The following is a 24,537-nucleotide window of genomic DNA, read 5'->3' on the forward strand; positions in this document are numbered from 1 at the left end:
ATCCGGCTAAATTAAAGGACTCAACATTAAGCCTCGGTCTGGCAAAGATATAGCGCTCCGGATGAGCGGTTGATGACGTGATGAAAGTTGGCTTTGAGTTAATTAATCTGTGACCTCATTGATATTTTTCAACACACATTTTTACATTTGCGTTTTATCCAAAAGGTTTTATCATTCATAAAGTTCTTTTTGGCACACAGACAATGTTCCCTGTGCCTTATTAGACATGAATTGGGCGAACGAAGATGGTGTTTCACTATGAACTAGCGGTTCCTCCTCACCAGTCCCAAGGTACTGCTGGTGTGAATCTTTTAAGACGGGCAGCAGTCGGAATAACCAAAGCCAGAAAGGCTAACCAATAGTCCAAACCAGCATGTAACGCTGTGTCACTTTACTGGCAGGACATTTTGCCCCTCCACAGTGTTACAATCTGGCAATAGCAGCATATGGCGAAGGTCCTCTCGAAATCGGTAGCCAAAAATACATGATGAGCCTGTAGTCGACTTCAAGTGTTAAAGGTTGATGTGGATTAGTAAAGTCAGCTTGTTGACTCGTCAACCAGTAGTCCATACTACCTTTACGATCTCTTTGGCGGGTTTATTGTTCTTTGACATTCAGTGTCTATGGATACTGTAGAGATTGATGTGGCAAAGAAACTGCTTTTCCGCCATTTATTTGTAGCTATCTCATGTTTTTATCATTGCTGAGATAAACTAAGACAAACACAAGCTTATCACCTCCTCTCACTGCGAGATAGCTTGTAGGGCCGTGCACACAACAGTTTTAACTCGATCGGCAAATTGGTGCTGTCCAGCTTCTTTCACCTTAGACAGCTGGCCAAAATAAAACCTTTCCTCTCACATGAACACTTTGAGACAGTAATCCATGCCTTTGTCACATCCCGGCTCGATTACTGTAATAATGCCCTGTACTTTGGAGTCAGCCAGTCCTCCATTAAGCGCCTTCAGCTGGTCCAGAATGCCGCTGCTCGCCTCTTGACTGGTACTCGTAAGAGGGAGCATATAACTCCTACTCTGTCATCCCTTCATTGGCTCCCCATTCCTTTTAGAGTTATTTTCAAGATCCTCCTCTTTGTTTTCAAATCTCTAAATAATCTCGCGCCACTTTACCTCTCTGAGCTCATCCGCCCCTACACACCTGCCCGGCGCCTCAGGTCTGTGGACCAGTCTTTGTTAGAAGTACCAAGAACTAAACTGAGGCTCAGAGGGGATAGAGCCTTTTCTGTTGCTGGTCCCTCTCTCTGGAATGACCTCCCACTGAACATTCGGCAAGCCTCCTCGCTGCCCATCTTTAAAGCCCTCCTCAAAACCCACTTGTATTCTTTGGCGTTCGACTCAGCATGATTTTACTGCTTGGTGCTTTCTACCGCCTTTATTACCATTTCGTCTTACTGTTTATTGTGTATGTTAAATTGCTCCATGTACAGCACTTTGTATGCAGCGATGACTTGACTTGCCTTAACGGAAAATGGTTAATGTGTCAGTTTGGCTGTGACAACCATGTTGAGGGGTTTACTTTACAAACTGTGGTTTGAAAACAGCGCTCGAAAGTGCAACATTTTCAAAACTGTCTCTCAGTGGGTGGAACTGTGGTGATTTGCACCTATTGTCAAGTCAAGTCAACAGTATTTATGGAGCACTTTCAAACAGCCATCGCTGCATGCAAAGTGCTGTACATGGAGCAATTTAAGATGCACAATAAACACTAAGACAAATCGGTAATAAAGGCGGTCGAAAGCACCAAACAGTAAAACCAAGAACAAATCTAAGTCATGCTGAGTCGAATTGTGCATCCGTGTGTCAGGCCGCTCTTCAGTGGTGGGGGTTTGTTGCTTGAGCAGTGGGCCTGTCATTACAGGTTTATGTCTGGACTAAACGACCCCCCTCTCACACCCCTACACCGCTATCCCCGCGACAGAGCATACTCATGGCTGAAATGGGGTCAGCCTCTCTTGTCTCCATTGCTGTCTAGTTCTTGTACCATTGCTCTCAATGTCAGATTTGGTCTTTTGTGTCTTCCCACATTTCTCTGATCTGCACGTTTAAATGATTCACACGCGTTTGTCTCTTCAGCTCTTGTATTATCTCCCCTCATCTCATATATTTGGTCTGGGTACTTACCTCCCCCCTATGTCAGTTAGGAAAATAGGATTTTGTAATTATAACGAACAAAGACTAATTCTGCCTCTTATAGGGAGCGTGTGGCTGGACGGTATGATGAACAAATTACTGTAGCGATAGTTGTTACAATGACTGTTTTGGGCTGCTTTGCCATATTTGCCTACAGTAAGGTTCTTTGTAGTCCAGTACAGATTGTCTTGTGACGTCCCAATCACTGACTCCACGGGCCATTAGTTGGCATGTACACAGCAAGACTGAACAAAGAATATTATATTGATCTAGAAAGTCTTTTTGAAGTTTTATTTTCAAAATCCAACAAAAATAAAATTCCCGAATGGACTGGATTTATGTACTTCGGAAGTCATCGTCTCTTAGCCCAAAATGGGGCAGCCTCATCAAAGTGGTCTAAGTAAGTCTAAGTTATTTTATTTCTATGCCCGTCCGTCAAAATATCGCGTTATGTGAAAACGGTCCGTGGGATGAGAGAGTTTGGGGACCACTACTGCCCGACATCTCATAAAAGAGCTGTGCACATTTATTGCATTTCTGTTGTAAAGTTCTAATCTGGTCAAACGGCTCAAATGAAGGCGTTACATCAGCTTCTTTTGTGTTTTTACTGTCTTATGACTACTGAACACATGTCTACACTAAACTTTTGTAATACACATTGCTTGCAGCACTACAACCTTTCCTTTGGCAAATTCTTGGATCATAAAACCAGAGTAAATGTGTTGACTTTTTGAGACAATGGGGTGTAATGCTGTTGTTTTATACATACCACATGCCAGGTTCCGTGTTGACCCAAGGAAGGCCGTTGGAAAGGGGGAATACAAATAGTCAAAAACTGCCCCAACTGTCAGACAGGAAGGTGTGGTCTGACTATGGCCCCAAGCTTCCTCAAATACACCATGTAATGCCATGATATCGACATACATTCACTGATAGAGAACAAAGCCCTTTGCCAAGAAAATCAGCAGGCGTTAACAATTTAAAACAGAACCTTTTAACTCATTCACTGTCAGCCGTTTTCAAAGCAGTTCCTTTTAATGCCAGCAGTTTGAGAACATTTTGACTGATCTTCCACTTTCATGTCACTTTTTTTTGTGTGTGTGAATTTGGCACAGAATAAATCATCTATTCTTGCAAGTTAATTCGACCACATACTCACATCTTTGAAAAGTTTAAATTGACTCTCGAACCATGGCCTTGTGATTTATGTTCCAGTCGTCTTCAAACATGTTCATTGTCCTTCGGTAAAATCCCTCACCTTCAAAGGTTGAACCCTTCTTATCTTGGGAGTTTGTTTAATGGGCCTGCACCTGCTCCTTGTACTACCACCTGAGCCACCCACCCAGCACGCCCTCTGACCACTTCCCATTGAAAATACAACCAATAATAGCAGAAATATCCAGCTTGTTTGAACTAACTAATTACAGGAGAACAATCTACAATGGTACAACAACAACAAAAAAGCATACACCCTGTGCTAACAGAGTAAATAAAGTCTGTAAATTTTTTAACAGAAACCACATCTCCATGAGTGATTAGTGGGTGGCTACAGTCAAAGCCTAATAAGACTTGGGGAGAGTATAGAAATATGCGTGCATGTGTGCGCACAGCTTAAAGTACGTTGTTGTTTGTCGTTGTGACACACATACAGCGAACTGCTTGTACACACAGGGAGATCTGGGATTCACCGCATGTGTACTGTCTCTGTCTGTCTGTCTTGGAAAGATGCCACGACAAAGTGGGGCAAAAAAATGAAATGACTTTCCTATACATTAAGAAACAACCCCCGTAAAAACACGGGCTTTGAAGACACCTTTGCAACTTTTTAAGGCAACAGGATTTGTCATCACAAGGCAGAAATGTTATCAGCAGGTCTCACTGGGTACATTATGGTAGTCATGAACATGGTTAATATACAGGTGTGTGTGTTTATATATATATATATATATTCATTCATTCATCTTCCGAGCCGCTTGATCCGCACTAGGGTCGCGGGGGGGGGGGGGGGGTGCTGGAGCCTATCCCAGCCATCTTCAGGCAGTGGGCGGGGGACACCCTGAATCGGTTGCCAGCTAATCGCAGGGCACACAGAAACGAACAACCATTCGCACTCACACTCACACCTAGGGACAATTTAGAGTGTTCAATCAGCCTGCCACGCATGTTTTTGGAATGTGGGAGGAAACCGGAGCACCTGGAGAAAACCCACGCAGGCCCGGGGAGAACATGCAAACTCCACACAGGGAGTCGACGTGCTAACCACTGGACTTCCGGGTGGCCCATATATATATATATATATATATATATATATATATATATATATATATATATATGTGTGTGTGTGTGTATATATTAGGGATGTGAATCTCAGCACTGAGGACGATTCGATACACATCTCGATGCACTACCAGCGATGCGATACTTAAACGATACATGGAATTTTCTGGCGACACGATGCGATACGTTTCACCGTCTTCACGATGTGATACAACGCGATACACATTTAGTTCAAATCAATCCGATACGATACAGTGCAATTTGTTGTGATATTGTGCAATTAAAAATGATGCAAATACGTAAAGAAAAAAAGTTTAAGAAAAGATGGAATTCCGTATGGTATTGCAAAAAGTAGACCACTTTATTCCTTATAAACAGTAGAACGTGTAAAACAACTTATTTAAGCCCTTTCACAATTGGGTTTTGTGCAAAGAAAATGTAAACAATTTGGTACCTGAGACTCACAGCTGTTGCTGTAGTGTAAACACAAACAGACTACTCACTGAGTGTCTTATATGAAATATCCATCTCCATAGGACAGAAAAAAATACAATTGAAACAATGTGGCAGTCACAGCCTGCTGTGTGTATTGTAGCGTACACAGACCACCCTCACTGAGTGTCAAAATGAAATTTCCAAAAGAGTCATCCATATATAGTTTTTCCTTGCGCGGTCACAGTGAGCTGCAAGGGGACCCCCAAAATAAGAGGCGATTTTTTTCTGATCCTGACCTGGTTTGCCAAGAGTTTCTCCGGTGTCCAACGAGGAACTGGACTGGGAGGGGGCGGGAAACTTGTCGGTGATGTGGTGCCATCGTTTTAAGTGGTCTGCATATTTGTGGTGCTGCCGTTGTATGGCTTCGTAGTGCGACAATTCTTTGCAAATTACGGAGCTTTTATCAATCTTTCCGTGTTTCTTTTTGAAGCCGTAGTATTTCCAAAAATAAGATCTGAATGTTGCGGAAGCATTAAATACAGTAGTTTCCTCGCTGCTGCTTGCACGAACTTCCATAGTGTTTCGCTAGTTGTGTACTGGACTGTATATGACGCACGGCTACCGTCCGTATTCAACACAAAACGCAAAACAATGATGGTGGATTCATTGTGCCTAGGAAAGGGCAGATAGGTGACGTTTAACATGAATAAAACGGCACTTGAATCGGATTTTACCGATACCCACCAATGGAATCGCTTCGTACCCAGTGAATGAGCCGATGCACTCGCATCGCGCACATGCGCATCGATGTATCGATTTATATCGATTATTTTTCACACCCTTAATACATGTATGTGTATATACACACACACAAAAACACTGTATATAAAATCTCTGATCCAAAAGTAAACTGTCACCTGACCTATAGGGCAAAGTCATCCTGTAGTTTCTGTTTGTATGTTGTGTTTACCAACATGATCACTTGAGTTGGGACTATTCTTTTCGCAAAGTCTGCAATGACTCACAGCATAGTGGAACTAGCTCGCCTGGTTTGTTTGCCTGCTGCCCTTCCTGTGAAGCATATGTTGCTGCAACGAAAGCAGTATTTCCTGTTTTGCCAGGAGCCCGCCAACAGAGATCATATTTTGGGATTTTGAATGTGTATGCCAGCATTTTTTTTCTCAATCACAACGTATTTTCTCCACTGTGCTCAACCTTTGAGCTCATTGCCCAACTTGAGATGTGGTTTTGTCCTTAGTGTCCTGTCATTTGACTTGATCTTGCAGCTTGTTTTATGTACAGTGGATCTTCTGAATCAAGCCACACAAATAATTTCATATGTCGTACATGACTTCAAGCGGAGCTCAGTATCAGACTTGAGGACTACGCAAGGTATTTTTGTGATACCATCACAGAAGGGTTCCGGTTATGGCAAATAAGAAAGGCGTAATGATGCACCATGGAAACTGAAATTGAACTTATTTTGATGTCGGAAAAAGGTTTGCGAATTTCCTGTCATGGCTTCTGAATGACTATAAACCCCCCCTGCGGCGTGAGAGGCTGAAATAGTTTGAACTTTTGTATATCGATGATGATATATATTTTAGATACTGGGGATTCAGAATTCAGAAATATAAATTCTTACCAAAAACAAACAACCAAAAATAAGAAAACCAAGGCCAAACACCGAGACTGGAAGAAATTATACCTTCAAAAACCTTGAGATTACAACAAATGCGTTGTGATGGAACACCACATCTTATTTTATTACACAACGGTTAAGGAGAACATTTGCTCTTCAGCATGTCATGTCTTATAGGAGGACTTGCCCATGATTAATTTGACCTTATAGTATTACACCTCACAAGGACCAGGCTATTTTCCCACAGACAGACCCCAGTACAAAAAAAGTCCCCGTAAGAACATCATCTTATCGGAGAAACCCGTGGACCCTTTATGTCATCTTTTTTCACCTACTCTTTTACCAATCGAGTCAGAACATTCAGCTATGTAAAGGCTGAATAGTGTATTTGTTTCAAGTGGGGCTTACTTTGTTAGGACAAGTAGTACAAAGCCTCACCATCTCCAGTGTCACTGTTCAGAGAGTTCCCTCCATGCTGCGGGCGGATGGTAAAATGATCTCCAATAAGCTAAGAGTTGTTTCATTCTTTTGAACATTTACAAAAGCCTTAATACAATAAGGTCCCAACTGCCTCTTGTGTCAGTGGTACCATTTGGGGTGGGCGGGTGCCGTTGGGGCTCAAAATTAAATAGTGAGAGGAGAAACACTGGCTGCATTTGTGTCATTTGTGTGTATGGTCTTCATTGTTGAATTGCACTGTTAGTACACACATTCATGCACACACACTTCTTGACTCCACCGCTTATACAGTATGTAATTGTTGATATGCAGAGGAGGTAGATAAAATGAGGACAAGAGTGTCGCTTCTCATGAATCTGCTGAGTTGAAAACAGCTAATGGTGAAGTAACCAGGGCTGGTACCCAAGGCGCAGTGCCGCTCTGGTCTCACGTGGCGCTTGATGGGCTTGTTTTTGTCCCTCAATTATGATAGCATAATAATTATGTTCGTAAAAACCACAAGTTGATTAGTTGGATGCATCCACTGATTTTGAATCCTCTTCATTAAACCAAACCGTTTTAGTAAAAGTGATCATTTTTTGCTTTTGTCAGGCTTACGTCTGGTGCTTTGGTAGAGTCTGTGTTAAGTACAAATAATGTCTTCTGAATGTGCCAGGCTTAAAATGAATGAAAAATCAAGCCCTTCTCTCCACTTTGTTCCCTACTGTGGGTACGTAAGCTGAATACGCTGCAACCTGGCCCGTTCAACTCTCAACTGTAAATGAAAAATCACAACTAGTCCATGAAAACTGGATGCAACACTGTTTCGCATCATCACTATGCCCACACATAACTGCGTGTTTGAGCCAAAAAATACATCTGTTGAAAGCTTCCCGGTCCTGGACTGTTCACCACCAGTTCATCACAGGGACTTTCCACACTGCAACAATGAGGCACTCTAAAGTGAGCACTTCAGCACAAAGCCCCTGCCTATCCACTTTTAAAAAGTGTTTGCCCCTCCTCAATCTTGAACGTGTATTTACAATGCATTTACAAACATCTCTATTCAATTTACAGGATATATAATTTACATGACGCTCTAATTTCAGTCATTGTGTTTGTCTGTGAGGGAATTCTGCTTCTCATGCTAAGATTGTTCTCTGATTACACAAATATTGGAGCAGATTCCATCTCGTGGCTTTTTGAATGGTGAAGGCATTGGCGGTTAATCTCTGAACTATTTTACTGTCAAGCGTTAAGACTCTTTGATGGCTCCGGAAAGAAAAACCTGAACCAGTTCCACCAACTTCTCCTGCTACAGTACTTGTTGATACTCAAAACTCGACAGAATGAAAATGACAGATGCATTTCAAATAGTTGAAATGCTGTCACGAACTTCCTCAGAACGCTTCTCCTCTTTACAGATGAGCAAATCATGCCCAATTGTTAATGCACATTTCATTCACAGAGGGTTTGCTTTCCTGTCTTTTGGTGAGGTGTCTGTATAAAAGCAATGAGTGCCTGTGACCTTTAGAACATTTCCATGCAAATACTGTATGTTAGTAGTCAACAGCCAAGGTATGTGCTTTGCATACTGTACAACAAGTGTAATGCTCACTGTTTGAGGGGCGAGGGACCAAGACCTGCTGCGAAGACCGTGCCTAAAAATGCATGTACAATATACTCTAGCAATTCTCACACTTGCTAAGATGAAAAATAAAGTTAGCCCTACATTTAAGTAACACTTACAATGAACCCCCAATTAAGAAAAATGATTAAGATAAGATATCCTTTATTTGTCCCACAATGGGGAAATTTACAGCCTCCAGCAGCAAGAATGTACATGAGCACTTTATCTGTTTTATTCTCACCAACTTGGTTCTGTTAAATTATTTGCTGGTTTGGAGTGTCTTGGATGTTTGAGAGCGGGTTCTTAGCCTTAAATTCCCATTTTTGGCTCCTTTCTTTGCCTGAGCTGATTAAATAATCTGATGGGACCGAATGAAGGATTGTGCTTTAGGAATTTTTGATTAAGACTTGGCCCTGGCTCGACCTCCTCCTGATCCGGTCCCTGGAAGTTGTGAGATGGTAGTCTGTTGCTTTGAGTCTGAGGGAGGGGGCGGGCCTGTTCAAGTGAGATCTTACATCTGGTCAATGCATTGGATTGTATTCTACATCCAATTTATTTGGATTACCTGGATCAAAAGTACGATTCATTTTCTTTATTGGTCATTTTTTTCAAGGCTGTGATTCACGGTGCACTTGAACCACACAGGCGTATGCTGAAGCGTTCCATTATTCACTTAGGGTCAACAAATCAATGGGAACATCTGTCACGAGAACCCCGTAAAGCGCCACAAATTACAGCCTCCAAGCAGACCATTAAAATAAATAATTGCCTCAGTCAAACTGAATTAAGATCACTGTTTTATTCTTAAGCGATAGTTCTGTTTACCTGTTAACGTGGCAAGTCTGTGGAGTGGCCAAACACCACATGACAATCATTACTTGAATTCAAGGTGCTTTCAACTGTGCAGAAATTCAGTGTGGCATTTCGTGGATTTGGTCATTAGTCCGGAGCCTCTCGCGAGAATAACGTTGTCTTCCTCATATTTCCTCAGCTTCCCTCGGTTGACGTTAACATCTTCTCTTACCCCCATCCACGGCCTCCTTTTCCTGAGCTCTAGTCATCACTCAGCCTCATTAGTCTGTCATTGCTGTTATTCGGTTACAGGAAGAACCTTAAAACAACTTGGAGTACTGCGCACACGGGTGCATTTCCGATGTAAACGCATCCTATTTTTTCCCCAACAAATCGGCATGGGGTTTAGTAAGTAGAACTGTTTGTTGTCCGTAGGAATATCTGATGTCAAGCACAGTTTGTCCCTGGGATGCAAAGACGTTTTACATGTCTTATTTGTTGATTGAAATTTGATGATGCCTCCAACGGAAGATCTCCAAACCAATGGTCTTTCCGGATACATTTGCGTTGTCATATGCATGTCACGTCAACATTGTTTGTTACCCGGTGCCTGTGAAATAGACTGCTTCTCTAATTCCTGTCAGTGTGTTGGTCTGTGAGGGAATTCTGCTTCTCGTGCAAAGATTGCCCTCTGATTACACAAATATTGGAGCAGATTACAGCTTGTGTCTTTTTGAATGGTGAAGGCATTGGTGGTTAATCTCGGAACTATTTTCCTGTCAAGCTCAATGATGGCTCTGGAAATAAGAACCCGAATCAGCTTCACCAACTTTCCTGCTGCAGTACTTGTTGATCCTCAAAACTTGACAGACTGAAAATGACGGATGCATTTCACGTAGTTGAAATGCTGTCACGAACTTCCTCAGAATGCTTATCATCATGACAGATGAGCAAATGTAATGACATGCCCAATTATTAATGCACATCTCAGTCACAGCGGGTTTGCCTTCCTGTCTTTTGGTAAGATGTCTGTATTAACCGAGTGCCCGTGACCTTTAGAACATTTCTATGCAATTATGTTACAGTAGTAGTCAACAGCCAATGTATGTGCTTTATATACTGTACGAGTGTAATGCTCACTGTTTGAGGGGTGAAGGGACCAAGACCCGCTGTGAAGACCCCACCTAAAAATGCATGGAAGATATACTCTAGCAATTCTTACACTTGTTAAGAATAGCTAAAATCTGTGTTTTATATGTGTCACATGGCCCTTTTTTCACCCTCGTATCAGAACATATTTTACAGATGATACTATTGTTGCTATTGGAACATGACATCAAATATTTAATTTAGTTTTGACTTTACAGCTGCCTTAGTGATAGCCTGAGGCTCTCATAGTCATGAACAGCATCTCTATGAGATTGGAACAAATAATGAAGTGAGAAACCCCTGTAATATTTTGTCCTGTGTATATTTTTATCATGAATCTTCTTACTTGGCACAACATAAAATCAAAGCTACTGTGTATATCATGCATTTTTGGGTTTTTACTCAATGATTGGAGTGCAAACCCCACCCCAACATTCCCTTTACTCAGCGCAGTAGCTGGCGAGCGTCCCCTGAGACGTCTGCAAGGGAGCTACAACAGCTGCGGTGGTGTACGTCGCCCCGAGCACCCGATAAGACCGTTGCTACGCGGAAATACATCTAGTCCCACAGCACAGGGGACACAAGCACAGCTGGGGGGCTTGTAGCTTGGCTCCTTTATTGTCTGACCTGCATGTGTTTGCATTGTCAGCAGTCAAATCACTACCTTGATTATTATGATTGAAGTATTTTGTTTTGGTCTTGCTTGCCTGAATTAAGATGTTCTCTAATCTCCTTCGCAAGTAATTTGTTGAGTCTGGTCTAGCTCCATCTTGATGAACAAGAGACAATAATAGGTTTAATTGATGGGGACAGCAAGTTTACACTAATTCACTCCCAAAGACTTATTTATGTCTTTTCAGACTCCCCAAATTCGATCCCAGGTATGCATTAATATATCGAGACTTTTTTTCAAGAGTTTGGATAAAAAAGCTATTTTCGGTTTTAGGAGAGTTTTTCAGTCCAGGGGGGGAAAGTTTCACAGTGCGAATGGATATTGTTTCAGCAACTGCTTTGTTAATGGACATGGACAAAAATTATGTTAATCATAAAAAATTAAATAATGTTAATCATAGCTAATTACATCCCTCCATTTTCAATAGCACTAGTGCTCTCGAGATTTGCGGGTGAGCCTGGAACCTTTTCCCAGCCTACACCCTGGTCTGGTTTCCACCTAATCTTACCATGTGCAATTTAAGAGACTTCATTGAACCATCAATGGTTTTGGACATTGGCAAATAGTTTTGCTCCTATAATAGCACCATAAAAACCCGATACATGATAACCTGAGGTAAGATTCAAACCTACAACCTCTTGACTGTCAAGCATGCTAACACAGTAGCACCGTGCTGGACACTTGATAAGTGAACTCATTTTTTTGTGCATACATTATTGTATCTGTAATTTGGTGTATTACTACTGCAGTTTGTCGACCACTCTCATTGTTTATTTTGAGCTCAAGCGCCACATCGTTTTTAGATGCAATGGTTGGCACTAAAGTCGTCTGAAATGCTGTTAGTTTGTGCACTAAAATGTGCGTTTTTCAATAGAAAAATCAATTCGACGGAAAGAGAAAGCTGTTCATTGTCAGTGCTCAGAGATGTAACAATTTTTTGTTCGTATTTCAAGACAGAATGCAGTTATAACCTCCAGAAACTGTGACAGGCAGCTCACCGACAGAACCTAGATGGTAATCACAGTCTGTTCTATCAGCCACCTGACATTTATTGTTAGCCTGTCTGTGGCATTTTGCATTGTGTGTTAGCATAATTGTCTTGTTTTATGTATAAACGTAATTGGGAGTGGCAATAGGCAATTTGAAGCAAGCACTGTTTATTGAATTGTTCACTATTTGCTGCTTGTTGACTAGTTATGTCACAAGTTTCACTTTTTTGCTTGGAACTCTGCAAAAGATCGGCCGGGTGATGGCTCGTGTCTCAAGACATACGTCAGTAGGATCACAGGTCATGAATTGCAGTGCTACTGCAGTTTTAGAAGTCCATCTCATGAAATAAATGAACCACAATATTCAAATCTAATGAGTTGCTCCTGTATGTATATTTAAGTCGTTATAAAAGTGTATTTGTTCACACATGAGACATTTGGTACTCTCTGCAGTCGAGTAAATAAATGCCCTTGGCTGCTATACAGTATGAGGGAATGCTGTAAATGAGGTAGTTTTTTCACTTACCCCAGTTTAAAATGTTCTATTTGTTCATAAAGATATGCAGTCTGTGGGGCGGATGTGACACCCTGCTTAGACACTGATTGGGTAATTGTTGTTGAAGGGCAAAGGGTGACCTCGAGACATAGCCAGGTTCCGTCATGCTAATCTCCCATACTTACTCTGTCAACAGGTCCACGTTGTGCAAATGTATATCGCAAAGCCAACACATTCATCTGTCTGCGCAGCATTGCATATGGCTGCCTAATTTGCCCTAAGATGCAAGACAACCATCGAAATAAATGCCAGGAATTTTCAAAATTGGATTATTGTGTTTGAACAAAAACAAGTAGCAGATGCTTGTATCCCGCTGATGAGTGCACGGCCTTGAGCTTTCCACTTCTTTTAGCTCATTTACACACGCCTAGCTGCTTGATGGCACGTGGCTGCGAGGACTGTCGACTGGGGTGATTGCGACCCAAGTTCAAACTGTATTTTGCTGTGTGCGGGTGGGAGGGGGGGGGGGGGTTGCCGCAGTCTGCTGCATTGCGAGATGCCTACCTTAATGTGCATTACAGTAGTCCGACTTATTATTTATCATGCTCAGGTTGCGTGCCCCGGTTGCTTGCGGCCCGCCGCCTACACCGCACAGCTCTTCGCACCTACCTGTTTCTATGGCGACTGCTCACGGCATAATGGTCATACAGCGACAGGCAGCCCCTCTGAGTGGTTTTGGTGAGACGAGTGTATTGTGGAGAACATAATCTGTGCATTTATCCTCTTTTCATACCCTCAGCACACTCACCACCGTAGGACCTTTAATTACATCAAATTGTAATTGTTCACAATTATTTTATGATCTTGATTTGGTTTATCAGAAATGTATTGACCTTTTGGAAACATCTTTGAAGGATTGACCAAATAATACAGTGGAACCTTCAAATGTCACAGTCAACTCCAGTGACACTGTTTGACTTGTACTTTTGACCAAATAAAAAAGTAATAACTGTACACACAACGTTTTAACCTGGCCTGCCCAGCTATTGAATATTTTTAGAATGAAACATTCACATATCTGTGCCTACTCCTTGTTTATGATTATAATGCTTTATTTTCCTGTAGGTACAAAAAGGCATGCTTGATTCCTGACATATTTAGGTTTTGATTGATTATTTGATTGGTTTATATTCATGGCCCACTGTTGACTCAAATCATTTGTATTTCCATAGCACAAGTTTTTTTTAAGGCTCAAAGTTCTGCGAGGTGACTACTTGCCCTGTTGGTTTGGGTCGTGATCAAGAAACAGATTAGAGGAATAGAGAGGAGAGAAAACCGTATAGAGGGAACAATAGCCAAAGGAAAATCACCAACAACGAGGGAAAATCACCAACAATGATCGGTGCATGACGATTGCAACGACAACCAACAATACCGTAATTATGACTTTACTACTCCGTGAGTGATGACACATTCCGACTAAACGTACAAGGTTACATTGCTCCAAGAACCCAAACCCTGTAATTATACAGTATTGCTCATCTTGGCATGAGCCAGCCTGACCAGTTCCTATGTTGCAATGCGTTCGACTTCCTCATCGACAGTTATCATGACACTTTTCATCTTCCACTGGTTTCACTGACGTTTGACTTTAGATGTAATCAAAGGCGAGCCATCTGATTAGATGCAGTTTGGGTTTGCATATGCGTTTCTACTCGGAGGACACTCATCTCTTTCCATCCTCATTTCAATTTAATGGAGCTCACCCCTGCGGGGAGCAGAGCCGCGTGCCATTCACTTACACGACTTGGAGGAAGCAAACGAGCCTTTGTATCTACCATTTACAGATCAACCTGCATTGACAATGGCTGCAGCGGAGGGGCCGGGAAAAGGATGTTGAAAGAGATGAAAATGTTGGGATTGGGAATGAGACTGCCCTCCCTTTTAGAAACACTATTACAGCATAACAACCTCACGCTGATGCTTTACATCGAACCATAACTGTTTTCCCCCCAATGCAGGAAATCAAGATGCTTTTATCTTCATACACCACACACATACGCACACACTGCAGAAGAATACTCATAAGAGTGGTTAGCCTAATCTCATCTAATTCATAACTGGCATGCCTTCCTTGTGAAGACGCAGGCGCCTTCGCACTCGTTCTCTCCATCACATTAATCCTGTGAAATGTGTACGCAGTAGAGATTACTTGGCTCTGACTCTATTGTTGTTATTTGACCCTTTTAGACAAATGTTGCTTGGCATATAGTCCCCCCCACCCTCCCAAAAAATGAGTGCAGGTTTTATTTAGACACACCTCAGCAGTAGCAGCCACATTCTCATACCAATAAACAAACAGCGCTTCCGGACTGCGATGATTCATGCTTAGGTTTTAGGTCATCGTTTCATCTGCATGCTGTGAGGGCCTCTACTCGATGTGTGTCCTTGGAGTAGAATTCGGGGTGTTTACCCATCACGTTTTTTTTTTGTTTGTTTTTTAAATGTGTATTTTTTAATGCTAAAGCTGATTAAAACTGTATTGTATTGGCCATTCATTTATTTGACACATCAATGGCGTTTTGGAGACAAAATGTTAAAAACTTCAGAAAATGTGGCATTTTCTAAACACACTGGAAACACGAGGAGGTGCTTAGTTTTGTCAGAGGAAGTACACAAGCATGAGGTCTGTTTGGAAGTGTTTTAATTGTTCCTCGAAAATTGATATGGTAATAGAGATTGTTGATTTTGTTTGTTTCCTGTATTTTCATGGCTTTGGGCTTTTATTTGAAAGGATTAATGTAGATGAGGTTGTATATGTGGTTTCCCTTCTGCCTGCCTGTGAGAGGCCTGTCACAGAGATGTGAATTCACACAAGAGGTTACCCTCTTTGATTTCATCACACGACAGAAATGACCCTCAATTTTGAAGCTACCTGCGTTTCCCGCCAAATTCATCTCAACATGCTTGTCAAAATGAATCCAGTAATCAATTCCGAAATTAAGAGACAACTATTTTAATGATCGAGCCATTGTTGACCTCAAAATTGCCCAAATCATCTGATTTCAGCCGCTCAAAAGTAATTATTCTCTGATTTGTGTAGTCCTCCTGAAAGCAGACGGACCATCTTTCTGTTTAATCAAATCCATTTACTTTGGAAAACAATAACCAAACCAGTCACAGAATCAGTGTGATGTTGCTTCATTGTTGTTCTTTATAAAGTCACCAACAATAACAAATAAACAGCATTAATTGGTTAATAAACAGTAATCGGGAAGAAATCTATTATAATCCACTTTACTGCAAAATAAACTTTTATCTGATTATTTGATGATAATCCATTAAAAAATATTGATAGTGACAGCCCGACATGCCTTAGGTTTTTTTTTTGTGGGGGCGGATTGTTTTTTTTTTTTGTATCCTGGTGTGTCGTCTTTTTCGAGAGCCGTGATGAACTTGAATGTCTAATTCATTCTCTAATCTGTTCATGCATTGATTATGGGATATGTTAGCAATTGGACCATTGTGTTGATCATGCTGAGTTTTCATTTACCGACAGCGCTTGCTAATGGGCAGCTGCTTTGCGACAGGGATGCTCACACAATCACTGACCCCTTTAGCTCTCTCTCCTTGAGCTACACAAGACACTGTTATTAAGCATGCTACACTGGGTTGAGTGAGCCCCAAATTGATCAGTATTGATTGAAAGTGTATTTGATGGGCCTCCCCCTCAGGATATGTCTGTTGACCCCCTCTTTCTTTCTAGTTTTTGCCCTACTTGTATTGTGAATGTCCTTCCCTGTCTGTTCTCTGACCCTCACCTCATATTCGAAACATGATGCACAGTCTCCTTGACTTAGACCCTATTTCAGTACTGTAGTATAATAGTCAAATAAGATTGGGTATGCATATTGTGTGCAAAAAAAGCCTTTCCCTCCCACATTTAGCAGTCCATATCTATGGCTCAATATTTGTATTCGAAGTCCATTTCATGACGTGTGTGTGTGTGAGACTGACATGTTTTACGACGCACGTGCAATGCCTGCCGCTGGCACTTTTGTTTAGGTGGTCACCTTACTGAAGCCATTTGGGTTGCAGATCAAAAGATGAATGTGAGAAAAAAGTTACGAATTCAGGGCAACCGATTCAGGGTGTCCCCCGCCTACTGCCCGAAGACAGCTGGGATAGGCTCCAGCACCCGCCGCGACCCTAGAGAGGATCAAGCGGCTCGGAAGATGAATGAATGAATGAATGTGTTTAAAACTCAGGGCCTTTTGTCTTAAGCCACACACTTTTCAAAACGGAAACAAAGGACTTGGCCTTTCCGTTGGAATACTTTTGTTAGGGCCTGTATATTGTCTGTCACCATGTGTTACTGCACCACTTGTGTTCATTCCATTGTTTAAAGGGCTAAAGCACAGCACCATAGATATTATTTAGCATTAGCGTGAAGCTATTTTGTCCTAAACAGACAAAGTGTGATGCTCTTAATTTTATGTTTAGTCTGACAGTAGATTTGAACTGGGAATGACAGAGAGAATCATCTTTTTGGAAGAACTGTACACATATTGTTGAAGCACTGGCACCATACAACATTCGGATCTCGAGTCGGCGCTTGCAAGTTAAAGCAAAAAAACAGTTGAACTGCGGCTCGTATCTCAAGGCACCACCTGGATTTGCATACAGACCTGGGTCAGTGTGACTATGACTGTTCTTGAATGAAAGAAATTCAATGGTTTTACCATATGTAATGAATACCCTCTGACTGACAAGTGTGGTTTTAGTTCTCGGCCAGACTATTAGTCTCCACTTTGCTGTTGCAGGCTGTTTCTCTGCTGCCCATAGTTTGTACTCAGATACACGTAAAATGAGGCTTCTGACCCAAGATGTAGAATACAGGCGTCTGGTCCTCCTCCATTATTGTCAGCATGTCTCATTCCCCCTCCCATTGCAATGATGATCCAATTGTTTGATTACAAATAAGATCATGCAAAACATCTGCCTTGCAGCTTTGCATGGATAATTCATTTTTCCACATGGACTAATTTTATTGCAGTCACATGCGTTGGTCCATGTAGAAGTTGGTTTGTGAGTTTGGGGCCCTTTCACACAAGGAAGATGAAGACGTGCAATGTGTACCACAACAGCATGTCAGCGATCGCCAAAATAAAAAGGTAATTTAATATAGCCTATCATTGATACTTAGTACATATTTTAATGCCTCCCGCAAGTGGTCAAGGATACACAGCCGCCGGTGCACTTTCACTCACTTTACTAAAGAAATGGTAAGAAAACAAAGCAGGTAACAAGTGCATTCATTCATTCATTCATGAGCTGTCGATGGATACAATTCGACCAGTTACTCTCTGCTCTCATTCGTTGACACCCGCCTCACTCACCAGGGCAGGTCCCTGCCTTTTAAAGCCACACACACTCAGTAGATTATGAGTGACCACAAGTTTGGGGGAGGGGGGTTGCACCTCATGTAGACTTTATTGTCAACAATCAGTTTTGATCACAATAATTAATGGGATTGGTAGATTACTGAATTCCCAAAATATTCAATAGCTGCGGCCTCATGTAGAATGTCAAGTTTGAAATGCATCTCTTCCAGTGTACTCTACCAGAAGCTAAGTTGGCATGAATGTTTGATGCGCAGTCGCCAGGCTGTCCGACAACACCGTATTGTCATTTGTCACATAATCTCCTCCTGTCAAATCACCTGCGCCGCCATCTGTTCTTGAAACCAGTTGCTGGATCTTGCATTGTCATTTAAGCCTCTGCATGTTTCATTTGATCATTTTTGTAAGTCATTGAAGACTGAAATATAAAGCATATCGGTTTATGTGCTCATCTTCTCCATCACTAAGAGGGAATCAAATTACATTTGGCCAAAAACGCTCACTCATACTCAACGATTAATTGATTCAATTATGATCAATGATTGCACTTATCTCAGATCTGGCCAGGTGCAGGATCGACATTCCGAGCACATGCAGCAAGGGCAAACATCTGTCCCCCCAACCCCCACCCTATTCATTCTCTTTATTCCTCACAACTGACCAGTGTGATTCCCAGCCATGCTGTTCATGTGCTTATGTCAAAGGCATAAGGGAGGCACTTTCCTAATTACTGGATGCCATTCATTAAATCGAATGAATGGGCTTCATCTTGCATGTGCTCAAGTTTGGCCCAAATCTGATTTCCCTTTTTGCCTTGGTTGATTGGTTGTAATATGTCACATTGAACACAGCATGTCATTAGACTTCCCATGGCAACTGCCTATTTCCAGATTCCATCAGCGTTTCATACAAATACACCAGCAAATGACCATTATTAGGGTTTTTAAGCATGAGAAATGTTAGCAGTCAACACTGTGTACTGTAATGAATTTAAATTTTGTCATGTCGAACAAGGATTTATTGACTTTTTATTTATTTAAATTATGACTTCCAATGGCCGATGGCGCTTTCTCAATTAGAAGCAATGCACGGATGTTTTGGGAATCCGGGAAAAATCTTTTGTACTTTAATCCCTGTTCAAAATAATCATTGGACAGCAAAGATAATCAATTTATAGACTAGACTGGTTATAGTGTATACCGTATTAACTGAGCATGTCAAAGTAACTGGCAGGCAGGCAGTCAGGTGCACTCCTCTCTCATTAGCGGTGTGCTTCATACTCCCGTGACAGCGGTCATTGGTAAAGATCAGACCACACTCACCCCCGTTGCCACTCTGTTTGTCCCTCCGTATAAAGAAGCCATTCTGAGGTGCCTGCAGCTGCGTCAGGATAATCTGGGATTGTGCCTGATACTGGATCACAGGACTGCTCTCTGGATGAGCAGAAAGCGTGATCAGAGTTGGAGCCTCTAGCATTTGCTTGCCTATAGGACACATTTTCCATCTATAAATGACTTTTGTTCACAGTGTGCTTCTGTGTTTATGAGTAAAGCTGTCATGGGACAAGAAATTGGACTTCACTGTCGACTCATAAAGTGCGTTGTTCACCGAGGAGCAGATCAAAACTCTTTCATGTCCTTGATAAAAACACAAAGCTCACCGTTACTGTACTAAGCGACCTTTACGTCGACACTAGTTGGAGCTTACAATAACCACGAGATTCTCAGAACGCTGTCAAATTACAAAAACCGGTAAGTAGACCCTTGTTCATTTTTACCCCCGTTGTAAGTTCATGCGACACCCTTTTTCAATACAAACAGTAATGAAAAGGTGGGTTGCTTGAATTATAAGATTTTGTATCAATGGACATATCACCAGCGGAATGGAAGGTGCTCACACTTGTGTAGTCGCGCAGTAAACTGCTATGCAGAGATGTTAACTCTACTGAGGACATATAAGTCTGGAAGTAGCCTGCCACTAAACCAATAAACAACAGGACACGCACCTCTCACCTCAGTCTTAACACCTCCAGATTTTCACAGACTAATGCTTAGTCACAACTACATGCCGCTCGACTGTTTTTGGATGCTCTCGATGTGGAAATGAGCTTCTGATATCAACCGGGCGGTACGGTGCTTTCGTTCCGCAGTCAAGCTGTGAGAGGCGGTGCCTGTAGGGTATGTGAATGTTTATCTGTGCGCGCTCGTGCACTTGAGTGCACAGTGTGAATGATAATAACTTGCCGTGTCAGCTTCCAGGAGCTTAGTCTCGACGGAAGAAATCCTCTGTCATATCACTGTACCTTTACTATCCTGCCTGTCTTTCACTTGCCGTCTCTTTTCAGAATTGAACCGAAAAGAGTTTAGGGCACAAAACCTATGCTGGGTTGCACTCAGAGTGAATTAAACTTGTGAATTCTGACGTTCTGCTTGTTTTTCCTTGTTCAGATCTTTATTGGACTTGAAACACTCTGAGGAGGAGGAAGAGGGCTGGTCCATCATGGATCAGTGAAGTGAGCCCCGTGGAACAAGAGTGATGATTGTGGACGCTGGAGGCTGTAGCGCAGAGAGCACAGTGTGTGAGGTGCCCCTTCCTGTCTGTTTCTTGCATCCCTCCTGACATGGGATGCCAGCTCCATACCCACCTGGCCTCCATCTTGCCCTGAGCTCCCTTGGGCGCCATGAACAGCTACAGAGACAGAGGAGTGACCTGTACCTCCTCAGACCTTCTGGACGTGGGTGGTGAAGGCGGACCGCCTCAGCATGTGCCGTATCATCACACGCCCAATGGCCACCCGGTCCATATGGAGGCCATACAGCTACGGGTCTCTGTACCCAAAATGGGGGTCCGCGCTCGGATCTCAGAGTGGCCCCCGCGTCGATCCCAGTCCAGAGAGTCGCTGCTTGAAAATGGGCAATTGAGCAGCCATCACACTGGCGATGACTGCTCCACGTCGGTGTCGTCATCGGCGCTGGCGTCCGACGTTCGGTTGGTTCGAGGCGGGGTGGCCCGGTTGCCGCGCCGTTGGTCCAAAGATGTGGAGTTCCGAGGCGGAGCATTTGTCACTGAGAGAGGTTCATCCTTAAACCTTCGCGTCTTGCCCCCGCTGAGGCAACGCTCCAACAGTGAGGTGACACTGAGTGAGCAAGATGAGAACGAGGTGAGACTGCTTTTTACGCTCTAACCACCTCGCCTCCCGTCCTACAGAAAAAGCAAATGACAAAGACATTATATCTAAAAGAAGTTTATAATTTTGTTTAAAATGAGTTCCTTCCTCTTAATAAAATGTCCTTTTAGTCCACACGTGTATAAAAACGGAACTCTCAAGTTAACTAAATCAACTAAGTCAACTTAATCTTTTTGGAATTGATGATCCTTTCAATTATTTATGTGGATTCCAGGCCTAATTTATTCTTATAATGGCATATACATAAAACAATGGAAAATGGAATTGTGGATGGTACAAGGTAGAAGTTTGACCTACTGAATGAACCATTAATGCCCAGTATCTTGGAATCTCTCCATGTGACTTCTGACTTATTTTCCATCACATTTTTTTAATACCAGTCTGTCAAATAAACTTGAATTAATCGATAAAATTGGTGAATTGGTCAACTCCAGTAAGAATCAAGTCATTCATCACCGTGCCCCAGTTTAGGCTACTTATTTTAAGTTGAACTTTCAAGCACAAAACCTATAGGGCAGGATTGTCAGACTTTTTTTCCCACAGCCTTCAGAGGGGCTGTTATGGCCATCCACCCAAATAAATGTATGATTGCCTCATATCACATATGTCTTTTCAACACGGCTTAGCAAACCGATAAACCACTATGACAAATACTTGCAATATGTCAATGTTTTTAAAGTTAAGTACCGGTACATTTGAAATGTTGGTATTTTAGCAAGAAGTGCAAAGTCGATGCACATAATTCACCTTGGCAAGTCACGTAAAATTATGTCGCTGGTGAGATATGGCCACCGCGCCTTGAGCTTGAAACTTCTGCAACGGAGTTAAAAATTCAATACTAATTGGTTGGAATATCTGCTGCCGCCTTCCTGCATGCTTTTTCGGTTTTCTCAGTCGACTCTTGCCCCCTCCCCTTCCACAAAACATGCACATTAGGTGAATTGAAGTCTCTTAAATTGTCCATAGGTGCCCAACCTCTTGATTAAAGTCAGCTGGGAACATTCCCTGCTCACACGCAAACTTCAAGATGACAGTCTAGAAAATTGATACATTCTTAAGTTGATTATTTTAACAACAAATTATTCTCTCATTTCCACTCAAAGGTGGATATCCGTGGCACAGGAGCGATGGGGACCTTGTTCAGAGAGTACGGCAGCACCTCCTCCATCGACATCCAAGGGATCCCCGAGCAGAGCTTTTTCGACATGCTCACCCAGTTCCACCAGGAGAGGCCCGACCAGCGCAGCTCAGCGCCCTCGCGCCTCAAAGAGCTACTACGTACGACGGACTCCCAACCAACCGGCACGCCTTCGCCCGCTTCCACACTGGGCGGCGACGAGCGAAGGAAGGAGGGAGGTGAGCGGGTCAGGAAGAAAAGCGGCGGCACAGAATCTTCACTGGGGACCTCGTCGTTGTTCAGGAAGCTTCGGAGCGCTAATCGAACGGAGCAGGATGGCGGTAAAGGAGAGACGAGTGAAGAGGGGGGACGGAGTTCATCTGATGTCCCTTATAAAGCTTGGGTGTGCCCAAAGAGCTTTGTCCACTACGATGCACAGAGCATCTTGTTTGACCTCCACGAGGCCGCAGCTCAGCGTAGCTACGTGACCCAGAGGAGGAACACGGCTACTGGGGCATCCGCTGCCTCAGTGTCTCTTTCTGCGTCCAGGTCGTTGCATCTGAGCGGTAATGAACCTGTCTATGCCAGCATTGAGGACTTAACTATGGGCCTCGACCATAGCACAACCAAACCCTCTATGGTTATGGAACCCACGGACGTCCCCCCCGGTGCGCACGGCACAAGCCCGCTGCTCCTCAGCTGCCCGCACTTCCTCAATGAGACAGGGGGCCATGGGGAACGTAACGTAAGCTTCCTCAGCTCATCGGCAGAGCGAGGAGGAGGAGATGGAGTGAGGGGTTGGTTGAGGAGGAGTAATGCCAGTGTTTCCATTGTGGAGATGCCGATTGAACTGCAGGTCACGAGACTGGAGAGACTTAAGGAGTACAGCATAGAGCACGTAGACCTTGGGGCTAGGTACTACCGAGACTATTTCCATGGGAAAGGTAAGTCCAACAAAAATGCATTGAGGGGCTGCAATCACAAAACACTGCAAATCGTTTTTAGATGTACCTGTGAAATTTGACGCCATTGATACGGTTTTGTTCTGCCAGTGTTTCACCACTGACAGCCGCACCAGCTCATCGTGTGACAGTTAATATGCAGCTGGGCTTAAGAACTGCAAAGTGAGCCAAGCTGGCAGCTCTCCCAGATGTCTTTTTTTTAAACACATCAATTCACCACCAGACGATTGGCAAACTTCAAGATCATATACACCACCACTTTTAATAAAACGATTACTTGTGACTGTAACATTGAAACTTCATTTGTTGATCAGTGCAAATAATGGCTGTTCCAAAAAAAAAAAACAAGACATCATTTAAATATGAATATCTGTCTCACATGTCCTATGCTAATGTTTCCCAACATTTATTGAGCCAAGGCACATAGTTTACAGTACAAAAATCTCATGCACATCTCTACCAATTGATACAAATAATAGTGAGATACTGATGATCTCCTCTGAATTGATTCAAAATTTTACTTGGTGTAAAATCTGTGTCTAGTTGAATACAAAGCTGATATACTGGCAGGAAATTAATAAATAATTACTTCATAGTAGTGCCTTGAGATACAGTGACCTGATTTGTGAGTTTTATGAGTGGCTACACCTTTTGCCCTTAAAATGTGAGCAAAAATGTATCCAGTTATGGCATGGTGGCAGTTAACTTGCTTCACAACAAGCGGCAATTGAGCCGTTAATAATTCTTCAGCTAAGAGGCTCAAGCTTTTTAATTCCTCTCCCAGTTGAAGTTTATTGTCAAGGTGAACAGAAAACTGAATGACACCTCGTCTATTTAAAACAAGCTAAACACCTTTTTGCCTGCAAGTCCATTTAGCGTAATACTGACAACCAATGCAAAAGACAAGCTAACAAAAAACGTCTGTGTCACGGTGTTATAACCCTGCAGGCATTATATTCATTTGAACACAAACTGTGGCGCAACACACGTCAATATAGACGATGCGGGCATTTATTCTTTATCCTTTGTGTAGAGCAAATTAAACTCTTATCTCAGAGCACTTCTCGACCAACAATACTGTGCCATGTCAGTGGTTGGGAATTACTGTCCTAATGAAATTGCTGTAAAAACACTTCTTGTTTAAAAATAAAATATGTATTTATGAAAATTCCAACCAAATAGTCGACTAAATATAGGT

The 24,537-nt window shown here is 42.5% G+C and overlaps 1 protein-coding gene and 1 long non-coding RNA gene across 3 annotated transcripts in view; one reads left to right on the top strand and one right to left on the bottom strand.

Annotated features, from left to right (window-relative positions):
• Positions 1–24,537, bottom strand: part of LOC127609428 (uncharacterized) — a 353,255-nt gene that overhangs the window by 60,880 nt on the left and 267,838 nt on the right. The window lies entirely within an intron of this gene.
• Positions 1–24,537, top strand: part of sipa1l3 (signal-induced proliferation-associated 1 like 3) — a 57,446-nt gene that overhangs the window by 10,835 nt on the left and 22,074 nt on the right. For both annotated transcript variants that reach the window (XM_052079162.1, XM_052079163.1), the window contains exons 2-3: positions 20,521–21,233; positions 22,364–23,321. In XM_052079162.1, coding sequence (XP_051935122.1) covers positions 20,754–21,233; positions 22,364–23,321 — 1,438 coding nt within the window. In that variant the 5' untranslated portion in view covers positions 20,521–20,753. The remainder of the gene's footprint in view (positions 1–20,520; positions 21,234–22,363; positions 23,322–24,537) is intronic.

The sequence above is a fragment of the Hippocampus zosterae genome, chromosome 10, assembly GCF_025434085.1.
Source record: "Hippocampus zosterae strain Florida chromosome 10, ASM2543408v3, whole genome shotgun sequence".
In the NCBI taxonomy this organism is placed as follows: domain Eukaryota; kingdom Metazoa; phylum Chordata; class Actinopteri; order Syngnathiformes; family Syngnathidae; genus Hippocampus; species Hippocampus zosterae.